At 44.9% G+C, this 19,020-nt stretch overlaps 1 protein-coding gene across 7 annotated transcripts in view; it reads left to right on the top strand.

The window, feature by feature from the left end:
- Positions 1-19,020, top strand: part of CFAP74 (cilia and flagella associated protein 74) — a 119,001-nt gene that overhangs the window by 43,250 nt on the left and 56,731 nt on the right. For all 7 annotated transcript variants that reach the window (XM_025211676.1, XM_025211682.1, XM_006016243.1 and 4 more), the window contains 4 exons: positions 5,370-5,543; positions 8,143-8,261; positions 15,090-15,156; positions 15,678-15,767. In XM_025211676.1, the coding sequence (XP_025067461.1) occupies positions 5,370-5,543; positions 8,143-8,261; positions 15,090-15,156; positions 15,678-15,767 (450 nt within the window). The remainder of the gene's footprint in view (positions 1-5,369; positions 5,544-8,142; positions 8,262-15,089; positions 15,157-15,677; positions 15,768-19,020) is intronic.

Genomic DNA, 19,020 nt, shown 5'->3' with positions numbered 1-19,020 from the left:
GCTTTATAGCCATAACCAAGCAGACATTCACGGCACACAGAGTGCTTTAAAAATCCCTGCATGGATGTGGTATCAGACTAGAGTGCTTTAGGTTAGAATGTTTTATCAAACTTCTGTACCAGACCCCACTGTGAGTCAAGATAGGCTGCATTCTGCCAGCATCCCATGGGGCTTTACAGCACCCAGCTCATCCTGTCTTGCAAGGTGGTATTCTGTCCTCAGTCAGAGTCCATCTGTTCTTTCTGAGCACTGGGGCAGCTTCACCACAGGGCTGTCACTGACAAGAGTCAGCGAAGCCTTTGTCCCCAGCCCTGCATCCTTCCTCTGGCCAGCTGTGAGCTGCAGTGACACTAGCATGGGGAGAGGATCTTTGTGCCTGCACTAGCCCCAGCACTGGGGAACCCACTGGGGCAAACCACTAGAAAGACAGAGAGATGAGGGATAAGGAAGAGATCTAGTGCCAACTCCTGAATGGACACCACAACAAAGATGTCTTTGAGTACATTGCCCAGCAGATGTAGGCACAGAACCACAACAGGAACTGATCGCAGTGCCATGACAAAACCAAGGTGCTGAAGAGTCAGTTTCACCACATGCATGACACCAATGAGAGGTCTGGGGCCCAGAGTCAGACCATGCCCTTCTACAAGGAGCTGTCCCTTTTCCTTGCCAAGAACAGGGCCTTAGACACCCCACACACCTATGCCACCACAGGGGAGTCAATGGAGTTGCCAGTAGCAACTGTACTGGAGGAAGAGGTGCAAGGAGGCCCCAGGATGGCAGGATAATTGAATGCCCAGCAGCAGGTCCCCAGGGGCCATGAACACTGCATGCTCCTGGAGCCTGGGGGGGGCACAGTGATCACCCGCCGGTGGTGGCGGTGGTGTTGACAGCAGGGGCATGGAGGCAGCGAGCGGGGAGCTCCTGCAGGCAGCCGCTGTGGTGTCAGCAGCAGGGGTGGGCTGAGCGGGGAGCTCCCGCAGGTGACCACAGTGGTGGCGGTGGGGTGGCGAGCGCCGACTAGCAGTTGGCAATCACCCACAGATGCTGCCAGCAGCATCGGCAGTGGCCAGCAGCGATCAGAGACCACCCGCAGGTGCTGCCAGCAATGTCAGGGGTGGGGGTGGCGAGTGGCGACAACCCGCAGGCGCCGCTGGCAGCAGAGGCAGCGCTTTTTATAGGGGGTGCACTGCCAATCTCAGGGGGTGCACGTGCACCCTCTATGCATCACCAATGCCAGGGGCCACAAGGCAAAAGCACAGCTGCTGGAGCTGGCTGCTAAGGAGCCTGGTGCATTGTTGCTGGTCCCTTCATCTTCACAGGATGTGGGAGCTGAGATGCACTTGCAGCTGGAAGAGTGCTTTGAGGAGATCTTCTCCCGTGGCCGAGAGAACAGAGAATGGCATGCAAGAAGGGGAGGAGAGCTCCAATACCACAGACATTGGGACGCAAGATCTGGAGTCTGGGCACATGCCCACCACATCACAAGCCACCCCCTCACCTTGGACTTTGACCCTGCAGACTGCGGCTGAGCTTGAGGGCCCTTGGACACTGTTCCCCACACAGGGGCCACAAATGTCCCAAACCCACTCCTCTCATACCTTGATGCCCCCCTCCCAGAGGTACAGAACATGTATCAGCTGCCCCACTACCAGTGCAGTGGCTGCTGCACCAACACGATCCACGACCAGCCTTCCCCACACGGCTCCTAATGACTCATGTCCTGAGAGAGGATGCTGTACAGCCTGGGACAGTACAGTTTGCCACTGCTCCATGCAGCTGTGATGGGGACTGAGGGAAATGGGGAGCCCCTTGGGGGAAATGAAGAGGGGATGGGGTGGAAATCACAGCCTCTACAGGCCATCCCTATGGTCATAGCCTTTTCTCAGGCCATTGTGGCCAGGAAGCCCAGAAATCACCCTGCCCTGCCCACTCAGTGTGGGGCCCTAGGCTGCTATGTGCTGGAAAGGTTTCTGTCCTTTAGCACTGAGCAGAACAGTGACCCCATCCCCTCACTTACCCCACAAACCCTGCCCTCCCATCCTGGAGCACAGTGAGATGCTAAGTTCCCTTTCCCCCCTGGCCTCAGGCATTTAGCAGCCTATGTCCCATTCAGTGGGACGTCAGTCTATGTAGTTGACACCTTGTCTTATCTCTCGGGGCAGTGCTGAGCTCCTGGGAGAAGTGAGTCTCACCACAGCTGCCTCAGGCAGTTGCACAGAACTGCCTCCCCTGCCACACAAGCAGGCATGGAAAGGTGCTGGCATTTATTGAGCTCTGCAGGCAACGTTTAAAAAGCAGTTACAACAGTGGTTGCATGGTGCCCCACCCTGGTAGGCATTGCCACAGACCCAGCTGGCAGAGAAAGCCCAAAGGTCAGGGACAGGAGATAACTTGCAACTATGTATGAGAACCACTACAGCTGTAGCACAGCAGGAAGGAGAAAAATTTCCCCGTGTAAAAAACCCCAGTCCTCCCTCCAAGTCCAAGACAGGGACAGATGTGATAGCAGGAGTCCCACTCCACTCTCGATGCCAGGGTAACTCCCAGGTTGTGCACCTGGAAAAGCTGGCAAGTGGCACTCCAGCACTTTTCCCCTTCCCCTCTGATCCAATCCTTGGCTAAAGTCCATTGGGCAATGGTTGATTTCAGTTATCATAATGCAGGCAGTAACTATACCAACCATTCAAGGCAACCACCAATCCCCGCTTCTGCAATCATGGTCCCATCCCAGCCCCTCTACCCGAACCCCTAAAAGTAAAGCAACCTCTCCCCCACTCCCTCTCCTGGAGTATGCTGAATAGAACAGCAGTTCTGGAAAGCCAAGGGCAGCACATGGTAGGACTCTTTTTAGGCAGCTGGAGTCTGGGGAAATTCTCTCTGGGGCAGACCACAGCCCGAGCGATGCATCAATAGTGGTGGCAATCATGAACTCTTTTTGCAGTGTCAGCTCATCATAGCAGAGGCACAGGTACAACTCGAGGTGGATTCTCACATTTAATGGCAACCCAGGGTTCCCCAGTGTGTTATCAAAGCAGATGGCCTCTCTCCAGCTGTCAATATGCTCTCAAGGGACCATGTCCAGCAGCAAGAGCATGGCTTATTGCTTGAGGCTCCCCCGGGGGAACTAGAAAAGCTCCTCCCTCCAGGTCTGGCCAACTCTCACCAGAGGAATGTTGGGAGCATAGTCCTGAGTCATCATCAGGGACATAGGGCCAAAATGCCTCTCCTGAAAGGGAAGCACAGGGGAGGGGGATGGTGTAAGAACCTTGCTGTCCCAGCTGGGTCTCACCCCAGTAAATGCTGCTCTTACAGAGACCTAGCACTGAAATGTCTCTCCTGTAAGGGAAGGATGAGGGGGAAGGGAGCTTTGTAAGAGCCTCTCTGGCATTTCCTGGAGCAGTCACTCCATTCCTGCTCTGGGGATGATTTGAGTCCGTGCAGAAATCAGTGTCCCTGGATTCTGGTTCAGGAGTAGAGCAATTGCCGACCACAGTGCCTGCAGAGGGACCCAGGCCCTATCTCCCTGGCAACCCTTCTTTGCCCCACTGCAGGTGTTGCCCATCCACAGCAGAGACAGGACCCATGGACTCTGCTGTGCTGGGTGGAGAGCAGCTGTGTGGCTCCTAGCCCTGGGCAGGGGAAGGGCCCTGATGGGGACTCACTCTCCTCCCTTGGTATGTCAGCATGAGTGCCCAAGTGAATGATGAGCGGTTCCAAAATGCTTTTCTTAATACGTTTTATCACTAGAAGTTGCAACCTTGCACAAAGGCCCTGTGTCTCCCTTGTCTGCAGGCTCCGCATCTGTGTGTAGGAGGCTAGCTCACAGTGGCTGGCATGGTGCGTCATGACCAGGTGGCTGAACACCTGCAGAGAGTATGAGAGATGTGCATAGGAGGTGCCAATGAAGTAAGGAAGGGATTCAGGCTGCCAGTGGAGAAAGCAGTGGCAGAGGGGCAGGTGGTGCGAGAGTCAAGCAGCCTGCCCCTATCACTGGCCACCCCTCTGCCTACCTCCCATGCCTGCCCTCTCTGCCCTTCTGCTACTTGCCCACCCCTTGCCTGCACCTCCTGGCACCTATCCTTCCTTCAGTGCATTCACTCTCCCTGCCTTCCTCCCCTCTGCCATCCCTAGCCCCCCCATCTCCCCTCCAACCATCTTCCCCACCACTGCCTCCCTTCATCTGCTCCTTCCCTGCTACTTACTCTGCAGCTCCAGCCCTGTTCTAAACCAGGGCACAAAGCATGTGCTTACTCTGTCCCTAGCCCAATAGCAGTGATGGCAGCAGCAGCTATTACTGAGCCAGGTTAGGGCCAGAGCAAGCATGTGCTCTATGCCTTGGGTTGGAGTGGGGCTGGAGCCTGTTAGAGTCAGAGGGTGGCATGGGGAGGGAGGGGTAGATGGGAGGAGGCAGAAGCAGCAGGGGTGGGCAGCAGCTGTGCCTCCAACCGCAACCCTAGGTCAGTGCCAGAGCTAGAGCTGCAGCAGCCACTTGCCTCCTCCCCGCCCCCCATCACCTTGGACTCAAGTCCAAGATGAGGGCCTCCTATGTTAAATGGGGAGCGGGGTTGAATCTCATCTTGGAATCAAGTAAATACTGTCTATTTAGATAGTCGTAACAAAATACTTGTTTGGTCTTTTAGCTTAGCCCGAAATAGAAAGGAGGGTAGAGGGACTAAGAAACTGCACATTCATTCATCCTCAAGGGAATTGTCTTGTAGTGATTTTGATTGTATGGTTGGAATCTTTGGAAGAATGCCAGCAATAGGTATGAGGGCTTAGTATGGGACAGCTAGAATACTTATATAGCGCAATGATTCAGTATTTCCTGTCTGTTCTGACCACTGCTATTTTATCTCTTACAGACATCAGTTTCAATGCCTAAATTCAGTTCTTCCTCTTGACTTTTTAAAAATATATATTAAAAAATAACTTGTCCAGAATTAGTGAGAAGTGGCCCAAACCACACTGCTTCCTGTTATGATGTGCACACCGGGAAATTGCATGCCTATGAACACGCAGGAGCATTTTCCTCATATGCCATTCAAAATGCGTGTCTATACTTTTTTTCCTTTTTAATTACATTTTTTTCAGTCTTAGTGTAAAAAGGACCAGGTTCTGTTTTCTGCTGAGCTTAGCCAGCTCCTGTTGATTGGTCTAGAAACCTCACATCAAATATAAAGCCACCATACAAATACTAATCCATAGCTACACAGTCAGTGCCTGCTAGTTAAAATACAGGAATTTGTTTGCTTAAATGAAGGTACACATTTGTCATCTCAAGTCCTGTTCAAGAAGTATGGCTAGAATAGAAGAATATGCAGTAGTTTATTTTAATAATGACACTCTTTGTTGATCTCAATTATTAGGTGTCAAAAGAAGAAACTGATCTAAAACCGCATGGCGCAAGTAAAATGGAAAGAGAGATTTTCACTCAGAACCTGAAGAAACTCCGAAGTGGAATGATTCACAAGCAAGTAGTGTCCGGTCATGAATTTAAGGGATGCCCTTTTTATAGCAAACCAAGTGTCATTCACTTTGAGGTTGGTATAATAAGAGCATATGTGTTTCCACTGTATTTATGCATCCCAAGATCCTAATAAAATAAATCCATTACGTTAGAAACTTCCATCATCTTTCGTGGGATTTGAATCAAACCTTAGGGTCAAATCCTGCTCACCTTGCTCTTGGTGATAACTGAATTCAGTGGTAGGATTTGGTTCTACAATGACATATAGCATTTTAGAAAAGCTTAGTAGAGGAGGGCTGAGCTTTTAACTGCCGTTAGCTTGGAAACACTTTCCTAAGTTTAAATAGTTCATATACTGTGACAAAGGTGATCACATAGTCAAATGCTGCTTGGAGAGATGCAGCTATATGTTTTTTGTTAGTCTGTCTTCTATACTCATCAAAAGTGAATGAATGTAAATAACAGTTTCTAGTGTAGGTGGCATAGATTTCAAAGTGCCTTTGCTATGTGGGACAGCATCATTTCCCCAGTTAAAAGATGCACAAGGAAAATGATGTAGAAGCTGAAGAAAACTAAGTGGCTCTAATCCAAGTAGATATGCTTTCCCAAAGTATCAAATTGACATCTTGGCTCTGCCAAGGTGTGAGAAGTCTTTCTAAATCTTAAGGTATATTGTCAACATGACTGAAAGCTCTGCCTTCATGTGCTCTGTCCTTTGGCAAACTGCCAGTGATAGTTTCATGTCTCTTCTCATATAAAGAAAATGAAAGATGACAACTACATAAGAAGATGGGGGCAAAAGGAAGAAATCTTTTATTTTTTCTGATGAAACTAGAGGTATTCTTTAATTTGCTACACAGTTTGTGAAGTTTTGATGTCATAACTAAAATGCAGTTGGCCTCAAGTCCCTATTACTTCCTTAAGGCTTGTGAAAATATTTTTCAAGAGATTTCAGTATTTCCTTTGTTTAGTTCTGATCCCTTTTCAAAATCCAGCCACTCTGACCATCTAATTGGAGCTAAATTAGGTGTAGATCACTTTTGAAAATCCACTATTCGATTGCAGGTAAGATCTTGAAGTTTTCTATCTTTAAAAAGACCAGGAAATCAACTATTCACTTGTTTTATAGTTTCCCTTCAATAATTTTCATCTATTTCTTTGCATTTTGTCTGCATGCACATTGGGCAACTGAGTAACAAGAGCGTCCTGGTCCAAATGTAGGCCCACCCACTTGCTTCAGGGCAAACCACCTACTTAGCTCGTCTGCCATGCCTTGATGATAATGATTGAAATATGTCAATAAGGTGGGAGGCTGCCCATTTACTTGTCCTGATGCCAAGGGCTTATATACATGGCGCTGACCTCCCCTGTACTATGTCCCATGCCTCACAGATGGCATCCATGGCCTAATACCCAGCCCAAGCTTGTTTGGCCTAGCACCCGCCCTCTAGCTCATTTGACCTGACACCTGGCTTTCAGCTCAGTGGGGCCTCACCCAGCCTCCAGCTCAGCAGGGCCTGACACCTAGCCTATAATCTGTTTGGACTGACACCCAGCGTTGATTTGCTTGGCCTGACACCTGGCCTATAATCTGTTTGGCCCAACACCCGGCTTATGATCATACCACTCAGGGCTCCCAGCCCCTACCATTCTCACAGGCTCCAAGGCTGGCTCAGGATCCTCATGGTCCCCTCACTCAGGGTTCCCAGCCTTTACCATTCCCCCAGGCTACAATCCCCTGCTCTACACAGGATCTCACAACTCCCCTGGAGCCTCACAGCTGGCTCAGTCTCCTAGAGCCTCGCATCTGGCTCTTAGGGCTCCCTAATATCCACAGGGTTGTGGGGGCTTGGGGTTATAAGGTGCCCCACACTCACCTTTCACTGTGGAGGTGATTGGCCTGGCATTTCCAGGGACTACACCGCCATGGGCAGCCCCACCAGACCATCTTGCCTCACCAGGGTGTAGTTTTTTGTCATACCCAGGATAGGGAGCCTCCTACCATCCCCATAGCCCCCCAGACCTCCAAGGTGTTGCAAGCAGCAGCTCCAGCTGGGTGTTGTTCTCCCATCTTCTAGCAGCAGACTGCTGGCTTTGCTGCTCAGGGCCCTGCTCTTATAGTAAACAGCTGGGCCCTGTTCTCAATCAGGTAATTAGGCCTGATTGGGAGAATAGCCAGCTGCAGGCTGCTTTGCTGCTGCCCATGCCCCTAGGAGTAATGGAGCACACCTGGTGCTTTGTTACAATTGTCAAGGCCTTCCTAGGAACTTCAAATGAATCCATTCTTGCTATGCTATGTTATGTCTACCTATGAAGAATATAATGTAGAATAGTACTGGAGTATATAAGACTGTGGATCTCCCTTTAATGTAATTGTCTAACACTTTCACAGCAAGGAAATGACTTGTAATCATCAAATTACCATGTGATCTCATCACCAGTTTCCTACCTTCTCTTGCTAGTTTGTTACCCAGTTGCTCTTCTTGTTTCAACTTGGCGTGTTTAGGTCATGGCCATACATTCTTGTGTACTTTTATATAGCATCTGGCAACAAGGACCGTAATCCCAATAGGGACTGTTGGCATCATTGGGGCCCAGTCAGTAATGGTACCATCATCACATAAATAGTACTAGTTCCAGGCAGTGTGATCTAATCTGTGTGATCTTTCTAGGACTTTGATGTTGGTAAAACCTACAAAAAGAAGATCATTTTGATAAATGCATCCTACAGTGTTAACTTCTGCAAGCTGGTGGGAGTCAGTGAGCATCTTAAGGATTTCATCAGTATTCAGTAAGTAAACTGCCTCAGTTTCAGAATGTGATTTATTACTCCCTTAAAATCAGGATGCTGATAATGTTACAAATCAGGCAGCTCTTAAATTTATTGCATTATGTTTTATTCTTGGTGCAGTTGGTGCTATTAGATCTTCTAAATAGACAACATCTAAAGCAAATCTTATCTTCCTTTGCTGTTCTTCCTTTCTTGCTCTATTCTCTTATTTGTATTTGCATTGTAGTACGAAAGTGCAGTATGCATCAGTTATCAGACCCCCAAATGTGGAGTGTAATTCCCACTCAATCTCATCCGTGTTTGTGCTTTAAAAAGGTGTCTCTAATTGGGTTTCATTAATTACTATCCACTCCAAAACATACATTGCAATAGAAATACTCTGGCTGAGATTTTTTTAAAAACATAGTACATAAAAAGAATTAGAGGCCTCACTCCAGGCTCTTTTTTGTTACTGGAAATATTGGCAAGTGCATTTATTCCCTTTACAGAAGTTGGTCAACAAATCCCTATACCAGACATGCACAGAATACCCAAACCAGTCACAGCAGTATTCTGGTTCATTTGTCCAGATCTTGAGTAAACCCCTTCTCTGTTTGGGAGACTCACAGAGGTGCTTGCCATTGACAGTACCTACACATCATGGAACTCTAGACTTTATAAATGGTTATCTTTCCTAAAGAAAGGCCTTCAGAAACTTCACTATGTAGCCACCACATAGCTGGGGCATCATGCTGTGCAGCCCAGTGGAAATGCTAAATCACTGGCTCCAAAGAACCACTTTTGTGAGAACCACTTTCCCAGCTGTGCTTAGATCTTTTAATCCTCCTGAATCCTTATGCTCAATATGGGTGAGAGAGTATAGTCCCATCCTTCCCATGGGAAATGATGCTTCAACCACTTTTTAAGATGAAAAAAAATTGTAATTTGTTCCTTTTTTCATGGAATAAGGCTATGGCTATGTGCATAGACAAAGAACTGGAATAACGTTTTATTTCCTGATGCAGCTGCTGCTGCAACTCCTCCTGACTCCAGAGTTTCTAATTATGTTGCCTAACAAAGAAATAGCATTTTGAGTGTAAAGGAAGTATCAGAATAGAAACAGAGAGGAGTGAAAATGTCCATGCTAGCGCCAATAAATTTTTCGTTCAAGCTTCTGGGGATAACCTGTCTTCAGAGTCTATGATGGTAATATATCATGAAAGCACATCCAGTAATTCACTTTGAAAATAGCATGTTTCAAGCTTTCCTTTAATGCAGTGCTTAAAAATCTAGTTCTTGTTGCCCTCAAATTTTGAAGAGATCAAGCATAATGAGCGAGTAGGTATTAGGGTCTTCATGGAAATAACCTGCTTTGAAGTTAAATAATATGTGACTTGAAAAATGAAGTTAATGTTAAGAAAACAATTAGGCAATTACATCAAGTTCTTTTTGGCAAGATAAAATTTGCATTCCTGTAGCTCCTTCCTTATTACAGCTACTAAAGAGAAAGTAGTTAATGTTGGAGTTAGGTGTCCATTTTCTACTGAATTTCAGTGTCTTTCAGATACCCAATTTCCCTTGGCTTCTTTAAAAATCACAAAAGATTAATCATGGAATTTTGAAGCATCCACATAATGTGTAAATTCAAGTCCTTACATAAATCAACAGACCTTGTTGCTTTTTAAAAAGCCACCCCCTTTGACCATGTGGGCAAATAGGTTAACCCTAGTAGTGGTACAGTTGCTATTTCAATGTTGACATTAAAATAAGTGCACTGATGGAAGGAGGAAAGGTGTGTGTCCACTAAAAATTTCATCCCAATTTCACACATATTGGTGATAAAAGATAATTAAACATAATTTGCAAATGGGACTATTTATTTGTTAGATATATTTGATGCCCTTCCCATCAAAGGCGTGTTATGAAAATTTAATACATATTAAATTATGTGAGAATTTATATGGCAGTATTCTGAGTCTGTTTCTTTTTAAGCATTTTTCAGAGACTTATCTGGGCATGTTCAGAAACCCCTGAAATATTAATAAATAATTTTTCCAAGAATCCATTTGAACTTTAATATAAAAATTGAGGAAAATATCACATTTATTTAAATCTATGTTGATCTGGCTTGAAAGTGGGGAAGAAAAGCTGGAGCCCTAACTTGTGCAGAAATTCAAAATAACCACCTTATTTACAAGTGAAAGATACTAAAGCAAATTTACTTGACTCACATATAAGTGAGATTTTAAGTTTTCAGCTTGTAAAGCTAACCTGAGGAAACCACTTCTGACATTGATGTTGTACCCCAGTGAAATGACAAATGTATGGACAAGTCACATTACTACTGTACACTGATTTCATACCCCAGAGATTCTGTTTTACAGCTCACTACCCTCTGCTACTTGTAACGATAGGGTGTACTTTGAATTTCTAGTCAGCTCAACTGGAGGATAACCCATAGTGCATAATAAACCACCCTCCATGTGTTCAGCCCCTATTAAAAATTTATTGGAATGTGAACAAGGCACACTACTGACAAAGTATAACCTTGGGGAGAGCTACATGGTCTGAATTCAGTTGCTGTAGAAGATCACAGAACATTTTGCCTTCTGCATTAAAAATGATTTTCAGTGTAGTTTTATGTTTCTTTATGATCCTTAATAGATGCCATTTAATTGAACACATTCTGAATAAAAAAAAATAAAAATTGGGCATTTGACACTATTGGCCAGTTTATTACTGCAGTGTACTGTGCTATGTCACATCCATGGTTAAGTTTTTGACTGCTTGATTTAAGCTATTACATTTCTTAACTATTGTCTAACTTAAATGATTAATAGTTTTTATGGTCTTTGAGAACCATTTTCTCACACACTTTTGGATGCACTTGGAGCTTGATTATATTTTTCTTCATATAATATATTTAATTAACTGCATATTTATGTCAGCATCACTGATATACGATTGAAAATAAAATTACAACTTACTGAAAATCCTGTATTATCTCTGTATAATAGGCCTGTCACAGTACTTTTCAATTACAAATTAAGCTGCAGATATTATGTACAAAACAAGTTAATGAATTTTGTGTGAAACTATCTAGAAAAATGGCTGTGGTATTAATTTTTTCAATCTAAATTATACTCTGTCCTTTTATATTTACCAGGTAGCTAGCTAGAGAATGTATTGTTTTGCAGTAACGCAATGGGTGATGATATACTAATTGTTTATACAGTACAGATTAGTTTTGTATGGATTGATCTCCAATACTTTTAACCTCATTTCAAGTAGGAAGCTGTAAATTAATATATTATTCCAACAGTTTTCAGCTTTTTACCAAGTATTCAGAAATGTTCAAGAAATCAGTTATATCTATCTTTACTTACCTACCAGCCCTTAGGAGTCACCCATATGGATTTCCTTGTACTCTTAACATTTTTTTCATAAGACAAGTGTTTATACATTTAATATGTTAAAAATAATTCTGGTGGCAGACAGTACATCTACCAAACAACAAACTCCTTTCTAACACTCAGAATGAACATGCTGCGCTTGCACATGGGAACCCTTAGTTAAATAAGCCAAACCCTTTTATAACAAGGGCTTGTGAGCCAGGTACATGGATTGTAAGCCTAGCTGCAAGCAAGTACATGTGCCAATAGTACCTGGTGTAGAGCCTCTCCATGGCTACCTTCAGGCAGTTGCCAGAAGCTGTTCCTTGCAGCTACTGCTACCCCCTCGTAGGTTGATCTGAGAATCAGTGGATCCATGAAGTTCACACTTATTGGTCCCCAACCCTATAAAGAGACCAAGCTACCAAGGAGCTGAATAACACAGCAAACAGGATGGTAATAGGATCATCCTGCGTTTGGGTTTGCATCAAACAGCTCAGTAGGAGTTTTTCCACTGAGGCTAACAGGAGCCAAATTAAGCCTCTCATGGAAAATCCTGTAGCAATTAGCATAGCTGTAATCAGTAGTGTTCTGTAAAATGCACCCCCAAATGAGACAGGATATAATAGAAACTTAGAGAGAACCATCCCATAGAATTCTACCTTTGGATTAAATTCTTCAGAATGGTTCAAACCTAATTGAAAGGATCCCACTTTCTGTTAAATATAAAGGGATCTCAGACCCAATCCAGCACACAAAATAGAACTGGAGTAATAACGTCCATGTTTATGGGACCACTGGGATGTATTATGATTAAGGACTGTAATAGTTAGGCAGTAAATACTGGAGATACTCTTACCTCCATGTTGATCATTCTTCAAGGAAAGCTCATTATCTTTTGCCATTTTCAGAAATCCTAGCGTAATCAACCTTGTATTTGCTGTTGAGGGCTACTGTAAGTAAAGACTTGCCCAGGAAAAAGTCTCCAAGTTCTTAGCCTGTTTAAAACTCAGTATGCTGAGCAATTATTATTATTATTTATTTATTTATTTTTACCAGCTATGCTTGGAGAGGTTTGTTTGTTTTTTTTTTTAAATACTGCTTTACAATAGTTACTTTCTCTTATGATTGTGATTGTGTAGGGTAATGAGATGTTCTAAAGATACAAGACAGTCCAACATGTCTGCAGATTCCCTAGGATAATGATATCTAGTTGCTTATTTTGACTAGTTTCCATTTTCCCCTGTGAAGCTACTGTGGCCAGACCAGATGTTCATTTGCACCTTAGTAGTTCTGTACAGAATGCAGCAGCCAGATTTTTAGGCTCGCAGATCCCATTTTGGTCACAGTTAAAAAGACATTAAATGGTTTCACTAAAGTCCCCGATGAACGTTCTGTTCGTTTCATAGGAGTTGTACAGTGTGGCACAATGGCTGTAGAGTCTGCGGACAGAAGTTACATTTGTCACACAACTGGCCTCCTGAATGTGCTCTAGAACCATGCCACGACATACATGTACAGCTACAGAGCACTTTTAAAGTGGCCAATTGCACAACAAATTAACCCTCATCAAATGAGGGATCAGATGAAGATGCACCACTTGGGGTGCCAGGGGCTGTCCGCAGGGTCTGATGGGGTATACGGGAAGGAGAGTATAACAAAAGGGCATCCTAGGGGTTGCCGTGCTGTCCCCTAATGCCCCTGTTACCGTGGCAAGTTTGCCAAAAGGGCCCCCTCCATCCTTGCCCACCACGTCTTTGATGTTAACTGTATAATAGGGAGGCTGCCTTTTTATCCCCTTGGACACAGTTTTCCTGCCTTACACGGGCCCCGTTCTGTAATGGGTACTTCGGTGCACCCCAGCCTTATGGGCTATACATGGCTCCAGCCACCCCTTTACCACGCCCCAAGCCTCGCAGATGGAATGGACGTTGTTCGGTCTCACCCTGCACTTCACTAGCGCTCGGCCTCCCCATAGCCTTGTCTTGCCCTGCACCTTGCTGGCACTCGGCCTCCCCATAGCCTTGTCTCGCCCTGCGCCTCGCTGGGTGCTCGGGCTCTCCACAGCCCTGTCACACTGCGCCCTTCCTGGGGCTGGGGTCCCCATGCTACCGTGAGGTCTCCTCCATCTCCTTATAGCCTCACCCAAGCCACCAGTGAAAACAGCAAACAAAACACAAGCCCCTGGGCTATAACAAACTCTAGCCGCCTGGCCATAATGTTATTCCAGCCACCCCCAGGGTACTCCATCCTTCCTCAATCTCAGGGCTGTACCTGCAGGCAGACCTCTCCCTTCTGCTTACTCTGAGAGAGCTCCTTCTCCCTTGGCAGCTGGCAGGGCACTACCCCCCGGGCTCAAGCCTGGGATTTATATAGGACCCAGGCCCTGCCCCTTCTGGCCAGGGGGCCAGGTGCAGGTGCGGCCACTTCCCTCATTAAGCAGTTGTCCCAGCAACCTGCACCTGGGTTCCTATCTCTGCTGTTAAAGTAGCAGGCAATTTAGTGCCCTGCTACAGAGAGCAAGTTGCTGGCTGGGGTTTGCCCAGATTGAGCTGAAGGAGGCGGATGGATTGGCGCTCCCTTGCCTTGCAACGCTCTCCCCCAGCCCAGGCCAGGCAAGCCCCAGCTGGCAGCTTGAGCCCCCTCTCCCATCCCCCTCATTTCCTGCAGCCAGCCATGAATCGGTGGGTGGAGGGCAGGAGCTGGGGGAGAGGAGAAGCTCCTTGGCTGCAGGCAGGCTCCTTGGGCTCCTGCGGGCAGGCTCAATCCCCTCCTCCACCGACCCAGCAGGCAAGCATCTGTTGGGTCTGGGTAGGTGCTCTAACTCACGGTGCTTTATGTAAAGCTCCATCAGTTACAGAGGGGGCCTGCACAGCTGTCAGTGTCCAATGTGAAGTGACTGGCAATTTCTATTCAAAGAGTAAGGTAGAAACACTGCTGTTTTATACAGTAGGCAGTAGACATTCTGTAATATTGTGTAGTAACCTATGACTGCATTTACCTTTTTTCTCCTATTCTGGTGTTTGGATAGCAGAGATATGGCAGGTCAGGATTCACAGTAGACTTTGTGTCATATTAGTCAAAGTGGAGGAATGGAAGTCAGAGAACTTGGTTTCTAATCTTGACATGGTTCAGGTGCTTTAACCTTGAGCAAATCACTTCTTCCTTTTGTGTCTCAGTTTCACCTTCTGTAAAATGAGCACAGTAACACTTCCCTTTGTAAAGTGCTTTGAGACTTTCTGATGAAAGCTGAATAAATAATCAGAATTTGTACTTGTATAATTATTCACTGCTTCCATGGTCTTTCACTAACCTGTCACTCATTTCGACTCCCCCAAGAAATAAATTCACTCAAGTAAAGAATGTTATATAATTTTCTTGTCAATTTTATAAGAATGGGAGCAGGAGCTTTCAAATATAAATCTAATTCAGTACCGTATATTGACTGTCTTCATAGCTTTGATCCACCTGGCCAGATGTCTGCTGGAATGTCGTGTGAAATGGTGGTAACATTTAAGCCTATGGTAAGTGCCCTTTATACAGTGATTATAAGACAAATATAAATTACATGTTGATGTGAATTGTGTAATCCACCAGTTTATTTTGGTAATAGTAACAATAGCCTAGTTTTGTTAACTGTTAAGAAGGAAACAAAGATCAGAAAAAAGAAATATTACTCTAATTAAAAAATCTTCTGCATCTCAAACTATTGTTATGTTGTGGTGTGGCATTTTTCAGTATTACGTTTTACACTGGTGCCAGTCACTTAGTATTTCCGATGTATGTATTTTTAGGTAAAACCTTGCTCCAAACTGGCTTGTTAAAATAAATTAGGGAGTCAACAATAAGTTGCAGTCATACAAAAACTTAGAATCTCAGAAATTGTAATTTTTGTAAAATTGTAAAATTTTAATTTTTAATTGTAAGAAGGTATTGAGTGCTTCTTTACTATAATTTAGAGGCAGACTTATTTTTTCAGTAGGCTAAAGAAGTAAGGTTTAATATGTTAATATATCTTTGGCTTTTTCTTTTTTTTTAATTTTAGATAAATGAAGATCTTGAAGGAGAAGTAACATTTTTGGCTCAGACTGGTTCCTTCTCCATTCCATTGAAATGTACAGTCAAGAGATGTGTTGTGAGTCTTTTTTTAAACCTTATATACTTTGGACGAGAGAGTCTTGTATAAGATGAATATAGATAGATAAATAGCACTTAAATACTGGTGTGAATTGTTAGTCAAAAACACATTTTATATTTAGAGGGGACAAAAGGACTTTTTAATAATTTGATTAATTCCTTAAAGAGTTCCTTATGAAAATGTAGTATTACTATCACTATATTTCAGAAAGATTCTGTGCAAGTGTGACAGTAAAGTGTTCAACACTTATGTCTAGTAGGCAGTTTTAAAATTGCATTCAAATGATAAATACTATTTATTTAAAGGTCTCAGACCCTGTATCATGCAGAGATTTCTGGATGAACTTAAATTGAAGCACATGAGTATTCTAATCGGATTCAATGATTATTTGAAATTCTGAACTGCCTCAGAGCCCCTGTCATAGATCCCACATTGTGCTAGGTGCTATACTCAGAATAGGGAGATGGTCTCTGCCCTGAAAATTTTACAATGGACTCAGGTCTGTAGGCTCAAGTATGTGCTTATCAGCTTTGCAAGACCGGTGCTTGAAATGTCAGTGTTAGTATAATATATTAACTCACAATTTATCGTTTGGTTCCTAGAATTGTTATTCAGAGATTGTAGGTGAATAAGGTGCAGAAATAATAACCACCACATAATTTTTATCTCTGATTCTATTTTGACCATAAAATGTATTTATTTTATTTGGGGAAAACTAAACTATTACATACAAATAAATACTTCTAACATTGTAATCAACCACATACATTACACTGAAATCTATACAAAATTATAGTATAATTAACTATAAAACACAAAATTAATTTTAAGTGGAAACCATTGGAGAGTTCATTCTAAAACTTGATGGCCCAATATAACATTGGAGTCAGTGGGAGGGAAGAAGTTTTTCAAATGCAGATCTGGGATGTGGATCCCTAATTCCCTTGGGCTTCTCTGAAAGTTACAGCCCATGCCTAAAGAAATCTGTTTCTTGGCTTAGTTTTCTAAATAGACAAAAAACACCTTTAGATCCCACCATCCATTTACAATAAGGTTTCTACACTTATACAAAGTATTATAGCCCTCAGAGAATTTTTAAATCAGATTTTACCCGAATATAGGGCTCTTATTTTTAAGACACAATAAACAGTATTTTGACAGGCACTAATTTTTCTTAATTAAGGGCTTCTAATTTCTCATGGTTTATCATGATTTCATTTATCAAAGCAAGAGTTCTTCAGAGATTCTTTATCACATAAACAAATATATATCTGTCAGAACATTGCATTGCAGATTGAATGAGATGGAGATGAAAATGTGCATCCATAGATTTATGTTATTAAAAATTCAGGCACTGATGGAAATGCTGTGTAGGATGATCTTTCCAATAGGACTGTGCGAAGCTCGGTCCCTGATTCGATTCTGCAGAGATTCGGCCCAATTTGGTGGCCAAATCTCCAAATCTTAATTGAATCAAGAGACCCTTTAGTCTCTTTGAATCGAATTGGAACCCTCCAAATCGATTCTGAGAGATTTGGAAAGATTTGGCAATTCAAACATAGACACAGCTTTAAATGTTTTTTCTATATACCTCAAGGTACCAGGCGGCTCATGAATGCTGAGATGCTGGGCCGGATGCAGGGTCCCACAGGAGTGTGGGGAGCTCCTCAGCACACTTGGCAGCAGACCCAGAAGTCGACCAGAAGCACTTCTGGTCCACTTCTAGGTCCACAAGGGAGCACGCAGGGGGCAACCCCCCCCGCACCCTTCAGGCTCGGCGACTGGTGCCTCCTGGGTCTGGGTGGGCACCTAGGGTCCCACCACAGCCGGTCACCGAGCCAGGTGGGTGTGGGGGTCCCCCCAGCACACTCCCTGGCAGACCCAGGAGTTGACTGGAAGTACTTCCAGTCCACTTCTGGGTTTGCCACGGAGCACACAGGCGGCCTCCTGTGTTCCTGTGGGACGCTACATCCACCCCAGCATTGCAGCATTCACAAGCCGCACCTGGTACCTCAAGTTATGTAGAAAAAACATTTAAAGCTGTGTCTATGTCCGAATCACTGATTGTCCGAATCAGCATCAGATCTTCAGATTCAGATTCAGCCAAATCAAATCCAGGACAGTGATCCAAATCAATTAATTGAATCACTGTCCCTGATTCGGGCCAAATCCAAATGGAATATGGCCAATTTCGCACACCCCTACTTTCCAGTACTTTAGTCACTAAGGAAACAGACCAGCAAATGCAATATTAGAACCCTGGGAGATCCTGGCATTAAAAAAACCTAGCACCTAATAAAAGCACATGATGGCAATGCATGACACCCAAAACTGGAGCCATGCTCCTGCTGCCAGCTGCCGGCCAAGCTCCACACTGCAGGATCACTGCAGCTGCAGTTCCCAGAGGTCCCCAGGACCCCAAGTAAGGCTGTTTCCTGTTCCTGGGGCTACACCCAAAAGGTGCATCTATAGGAGTGTGCGTATGTGCAGGAATCAAAAAATTTTCCCATGGTACAAATGTGCAGTTCAGGGGCAAAATTAGACCCCTGGATATCTAGGGGTCAAAAAAAAAATACAGGGAAAAAAGTGAGGCATGGCACAGTCCCAGACTGCCCTGAGGCAACCGGAGGCTCAGTCTTCCACAGAGACACTTTGCTGGCCAGCCAGAACATCTCTATGGCTGGTCCTCGCCCCGGTGCTGAAGCACAGTGCAGGGCAGGCAGTGTGACAGCCGCAGGGAACTGGACCCAGGTTCCTGCCAGTAAATAAGGGGTGGGAGGTGCTGAAGGAGGGGGGAGGGACCATGAGAAAACCCCTGTCATCCTCACCCACTCCCTCAGCCCCCCGTATCACTGCCCCACCCAGCCACATCCCTCACCTGCACCCCCAGCCACCCACATCACTGCCCTGCCTGGCCCCATTCCCTGCCTGTTCCCTGACGCCCCCTGCCCCCCAAGCCTCCCCAATTGGTGCCCTGTCCAGCCTCAGCATCCCATCACTTAAAAAAAAAAGAAAAAGCTCCACACTTACCAGCAGTAGCAGCTGCTGTCGGAGTCACTGGGGCCTTGTGACAGAAATCCCCTGTGCAGCATGGGACCTGTGTGATAGCCACAGTCGTCCCATTTGCCTGACAGTGCCCTGCAAACCCCAGTCGCACCCCCACAATGGGGCAGTGGGGGTGCCATGTGGCCAGGGCTGGTTCCCAGAGCTCCCCTGCTACTTCCAGTGAGTGCGAAGCTTTTTTTTTTTT

The sequence above is a fragment of the Alligator sinensis genome, unplaced genomic scaffold, assembly GCF_000455745.1.
Source record: "Alligator sinensis unplaced genomic scaffold, ASM45574v1 scaffold366_1, whole genome shotgun sequence".
Lineage (NCBI taxonomy): Eukaryota > Metazoa > Chordata > Crocodylia > Alligatoridae > Alligator > Alligator sinensis.
Note: the sequence above shows the minus strand (reverse complement) of the source record. Positions and strands in the feature narration are given on the sequence as shown.